The sequence below is a fragment of the Physcomitrium patens genome, chromosome 20 (genome assembly GCF_059467195.1).
Source record: "Physcomitrium patens ecotype Gransden chromosome 20, ASM5946719v1, whole genome shotgun sequence".
NCBI lineage: Eukaryota > Viridiplantae > Streptophyta > Bryopsida > Funariales > Funariaceae > Physcomitrium > Physcomitrium patens.
The window spans coordinates 16,997,468-17,002,999 of NC_143429.1; the positions used below are offsets into that span (position 1 = coordinate 16,997,468).

At 43.3% G+C, this 5,532-nt stretch overlaps 1 protein-coding gene across 3 annotated transcripts; it reads left to right on the plus strand.

The window, feature by feature from the left end:
• The first annotated feature begins 304 nt into the window (after nt 1-304).
• On the plus strand, nt 305-4,101 carry LOC112273456 (uncharacterized). Of its 3 annotated transcripts, none has more exons than XR_016498910.1 (7): nt 305-820; nt 1,154-1,714; nt 1,804-1,900; nt 2,236-2,556; nt 2,649-2,951; nt 3,070-3,217; nt 3,410-4,101. XR_016498910.1 is itself a non-coding variant. In XM_024502270.3 (7 exons), the coding sequence occupies exons 1-7, from the start codon at nt 547-549 to the stop codon at nt 3,688-3,690; spliced, it is 1,869 nt and encodes a 622-aa protein (XP_024358038.1). In that variant the 5' UTR covers nt 305-546; the 3' UTR covers nt 3,691-4,101. The 3 variants fall into 3 exon arrangements, 2 of the variants coding, with proteins under 2 accessions (XP_024358038.1, XP_073385615.1); XM_024502270.3 differs by having other exon boundaries at nt 2,649-2,835; XM_073529514.2 differs by having other exon boundaries at nt 725-867; nt 2,649-2,835.
• Nucleotides 4,102-5,532: the final 1,431 nt, after the last annotated feature.

Sequence of the window (5,532 nt, forward strand, 5' to 3'; positions counted from 1 at the left end):
TACATCACCTCCACATTCTTCTCCCGAGTTGTATTTTATAATGGATCCTCACAAATCTTCAAAAACACAGACTCCCTGTAACCTGAACACGTTAAAGTTGAGCCCAGCTTTTTACCAACGCAATAACGGGCGTTCCAAGATACGGTACCTACTTTAGGACTGGTTTGGCTAAGTGATAGTTTGAACGTGGTTTGGGATTCGGTTTAGGTGGGTATTGGACAGTTTTGATCTGGGTATCGGGGTGCTCGTCGAGGTTTCGAGTTAGGGTCTACTTCGTCTCATTTGCTTCAACTCAGCGACTTCTTTCTGACGATTGGGACGTGAGGTGCTGGACATTTATGCCGGTGGACATTCTGGACGTTGATATAGATAAGTTTGCTGCACATTGATGCTGGTGCAAGGGGTCTTGAAGTTGGTGGAAGCGGTGATGAGGACTTGTGCTCTGAGAGTAGCGTGGAGAAATCATCGTCTGGGGGTATAGGGGGTCGTGTTCCTCAGATCGGGCTCGCCTCGTTGGTTGCCTATTGAATTGGGCCGTGGAGAAGAATGGCTGACAGTGGTGGAAATTCGGAAGAGCAGATACGAAGCGTGGACGACCAGATACGAGGCTTGGACGACCAGATTCGACGTGTGCACGAGCAGATAAGATTAGTGGAAGAGAAGATAGAAAGATTGGAAGAGGAGATCAACAGATGCCCTAGCGATGAAGAGAGGAAGCTATTGCGGGGCAAGGAAGCGCTACTGCGAGGCGAGAAAGCGCAACTCCGGGATGAGAAAGCGCAACTCCGGGACGAGAAGTCGCAAATCCTGCAACGACGAGGTCACTCCTATCACTCGTCACTTGTCATTGAAGGCCCATCTTCTCAGGTTTTTGTCTTTTTATTGTTTGCGGGGGGACGTTTAATTTGATGGTTGTGGAATTAGGAATGGCATAGGATTGGATAGTTTACTTCATTGACCTCGATTGTTCCGTAGCCGGTTCTTTGTTGCCGAACTAGGTGTTCTGGGTTATGTGTACTCTTTATTGTGGGTCGTTTGGAGGCGATCCGTCCATAGGGTTGTCCTAGAACCTGTTTGGATCCTCCTCGGATTGGTGATGCTTGTGAAGGTGCGTGTATATCAAGTTCAATCTTAGGTTGTGTTGTGCATGCAGACCTGGGCACAGAATATGAGTGGCTGGTGCAGAAGGTCGTGCCGCCGACTCGCTCTTCACGGGCTGGCGTTTACCCAAGCAGCTCGAGCCATGCACGGATGTGGTTACCTGTCAGAGTAGAGCATTGGGATGTAATGAACGAGATCGAAGAATTTCTAGAAAGCGCAGATAGAAGGAGGCGTGTGTTTCGAATGGCTGTCACCGCTTTCACTCAGGACACTAGACTGGAAGAGAAGCATGAGAATCATCACATCGCTTTTATCCTGGGGGAAATGGTATCTTTTATGCAGAAGAAGGAGCCGCAGTGTAACCTTCACTTTAAGTCGGAATTCATAATCTTGAGCAAGAGAAAAGGGGGAAATGACGGGATAGGATCGAGTGAGGGTGCGAGTTCAAGTGCCATGGTTGACGTTTATTCCGGAAGCCCTAGAGCAGATTTCGTAATCACTTTAAGGGAGAAGAATGCTTTGGTCTTCGAGGTCAAGAATGAAGGTCTGGGAAGTGACGGAGATGACCCCTGGTTTCTCCACCGAGTTTGGACAGATTGCTCTTGCACATCAGGTTCTATCTGGCCCTATCCCATATTTTCATAGTGTGTTCCAATTCTTACATTGTTGCAAGCATTCTGACAGAGGTTCCAATAATCGCAGGAGAGGGCAGGTGCGGGTTCGCCGTTTGTGGCATCACGCCATCTCATGGTGAAAAGATCATCCGTTGTATTAGTCAGTTGTATGAGTACATGGTTCTGTAAGCTTCTTTTGAACCCCTGATTATCTCGGTAGTTTTTCCTCTTGGCCAGATTCGCTTGGAGCTCAGCGTTTACGTGCTTGGCCTTTGCCTTTTCCGATCCCAATAAACAAGAAACCCTTTTTCTAACAAGCTGCATTCTACTGCCTGTTGATCCTGGTTCTACGTTGACTCACTTAAGATGATCTTGTTCTCTTCTTCTTACTTGTATCTCCCTTCGTCCTGCCAGTGGGATGTTCTCGTACCGTCTTGGTTTTCCGATCTACGTTTGGCAAAACCACAACATGGAATGCGGGGCAGTTCTCATTTTGCTATCCCTTTGCTCTGAGTTGCAGGTGTAAGGTGGGTTACGGTGTTCTAACCGATGCAAGAAATTGGTATCTCTTCAAACGGGATAATGACGGCTGCCTCAAAATATCAGCTGGTATTACGGCGAGTGCTGAGCCCCCGCGTGTGCTCGCTGCGTTGTCATATTTGGTGCACGCTGCTGCAGTGGATAACTCTGAGTTTGGTGACCCAACGGGGAATGGCCAATTTCCCTTAGTTCATGAAGCTGCCCCCTCTGAACATTCCGACGAAAGCAGTGATGACGACATCAATGATCGAACCTTTACAGCACGTGTGAGACAAAATATGTCTTCCTCTGGAAAACGAAGGTAACTTGTCCAGCCAGCTATTAAAGTTTGTTCCATGAAGTCGGACACGTAGTCGAGAGCAAATGGTGAAATGACAGCAACTGCATTTGCAGGTCTGAAAGACATAGCTCGGGTGGGGCGCAGCTGGCTTTGGAAGATGTCCCCGCGGAGGACCTGAACCTGAAAAAGGCGGGCGGTGTCATAAGTAGTGAGGGGTGGAGTGGATGCGTTGTTAATGGCCGTTTGCATGGCCAACTTGTTGCATTGAAGTTTGCCCACTTAGGCACAGAACGTGCGGAGGTGAGCCGGAGTTTCGTCATGTGGAAATGTTGCGTTCACATCTCAAAGTGGCTGCTACTTCATCTAATCCGGGGACTGAGGTGGAGAGGTCCTGTTTGTGACATCTTTACTGACAGGTAGTCTTTGGTAGATGCAACGTGGAGCATGCTGGTGTTCAAGTGCACGTGCAGTTTGCGGCACTTACCTGTTTGTGATCTGACTCTGCCCAGCCCATCTTTGGCCGCGCTTGTGCAGGCTCTCCTGAAGGAGGTGGTTGCCTATACGAAGATGGAGAAGCTTTGGGGGGTTTTTGTTCCTCGATTAATAGGATATGGAACCACAAATAACGGTCGGGTTGTATTTATCGCGACTGAATTGATTGACGGTGTTGAGCTTGGAGAAGGTAGGATTTCTTGCAAAACTCTCAGATGCGGAGCATCCTACTCTCCGTATTCTGGTCTTGAGGGTTTCTCGTAGCCTGGGCATGGTGATTCTATGAAGTGTTTTTTTTTTTTGAAGGGCCAATACCTTTGACCACCTGCAATCTGCTGGCAGAGTTGTCATTTATTTGCCTTTTGTGGTGATTATGTTTCAGTGGCGGTGACCCGGGAGGTGGAGACTGCAGCGCTTGAAGCGCTTGCTGCAGTCCATGCATGCGGGTTGCTTCATGGAGATGTTTCCTTAAGTAACATTATGGTTGTGTGGGGAAAGAAGCCTACTGTCCGCATCCTGGATTTTGGCTTCTCGTGTATTACCAGCAACAAGAAGTTACAGGAGGCAGAGCGCGTGCGCTTAAAGCGTCTTTTTTTCACACATGGTGGAGCAGTGGGGGAAGAAGCAAATGATGCAAGATATCCTTGTATTCTGCCTTGTTAAATGCAAGGCAAGCCCTTGTCCAAGGAACTTTCACTTATCGTGTTACAGCTAGAAGTACCGTGTTAATGGCATCAGAGCAGGGTCAACTCTCCATTTGGAGAGTGCTATCGTGCGCTTGATACTTTGCGGCGTGTCTAGAAACAGAGGGATTTGTGAATCATGCATTTGCATCCATGCTCGACTAGGTCCAATTTGAACCAGCTGACAGATTCTGACTGGTTATGTGTATCTGTTGCTGAAGGGTTACATGTATCTGTAGAAATTGATGCCAGCAGGCAGGTAGGCTTGCACTATTTTTTGGGCTCAAAGACATACATTGATAAAACATGATGTGCAGAGGGGACGGTGGATGTACTTTTCTACTATTTCTATATTCAAATAGAAATAGCATAAGTAAATGTTTTTACTCCATTAGAATCACAACCTTTGATAATGGAAGGATAGGTCACCTCCAAATTCTAAAATTCCAAAAATATAAGAATTTATCAATTTTACAATTTCTTTTTAAAACCTCCATATCATTCAAATCATATATTCTTTGAAAAATTAAATACACCACTAAATTCACAATATTTCAAAATAGGGGAATAAGTTTCTTCAAAATGTTGAAATTCTTCATCAAAAAAAGAAGTCAACTCTACATCTCAAAATGAAAGTGTTTATATCTATCAAATGCTAAAAGTATAAGTGAAGTTAATTGCACCATTGGAACCACAACTTTTAAAAATAGGGAGGGTGGATAAATTCTAAATTCTAAAAAACCAGGTTTAGGGTTTAGGGTTTAGGGTTACAAGGGTGTCCCCGGTTTTTGGGCATCATTATTTTTGGATTTTGACTTGACCTACCCCCCCATTTATGGTGTCTAGGATGTCAATGGTATAATTCTTTTCCTATACAAGTTTATAGTTTGGAAGATTTAGCTACTTTGACTTGGAGTTTAGGGTTTTGACTTTTGTCATACAAGGCTTTTTGAAATTTTTGAAAAGTCCATTGGATTTGTTTGAGGGTTGCCAATTATAAATATGTGCTTGAAGTTTTGAAAAGGCGCATATGTTTGTAGTTATTAAATGTTTGACTATTTTGACTTTTGAGTTGACTTTGCATATGAATAGGAATTTTGAAGTTTTGATTTGAGCTACCCCCCTATTTTAAGGGTCTAGGAATCTAGTGATGGTCTTGAAATCCTATACATGTTTTTCAATTTTGAGATATAAGGCGTTTGACTTGATACAATTTTCTGTTGACTTTTTGTGTACTTTGTTGTCTTGAATTTTTGATTTGACCTACCCCCCTATTTGTCATGCTTCTGATTCCAATGGTATGTTTAAAATTTTCAGAAAATTAATAGTTTAGGAGATATGAGATTTTCAAAATAGCAAAATTTGCCTTTTATTAATATATGAAAAAAATATTATAAAAATATGAAATAAATACATAGAGACTTTTGGACATTATAATAATATATTGAATAATTTATATAAGTAAATGTTTTTTTTTTTTTGGAAAATATCATATTTATATTATATGTATATATGATTTAACTTTATATTATATGTGTTCTAAGCCTATGCAATGGATTGAACATGATTCCGCCAATTTGCACCATATTCTTGAATGAAGTGGCGAGCTCCTCCAACACGATCTTCATACACTCCATCCTTTTTCCAATATGCACCACTATTGGTCTTCTTTAACATCAAGCCATCTACACGTCTATCTACGACCCTACTATGAACAAACCAATGTGCATTGTGAAGAAATTCAAAGATGAGAGGACGAATATTTAGATCATCTTGCTTCCAACCATCGTAGAGGAATTGCCCCACTTGTATCAATGCTTGT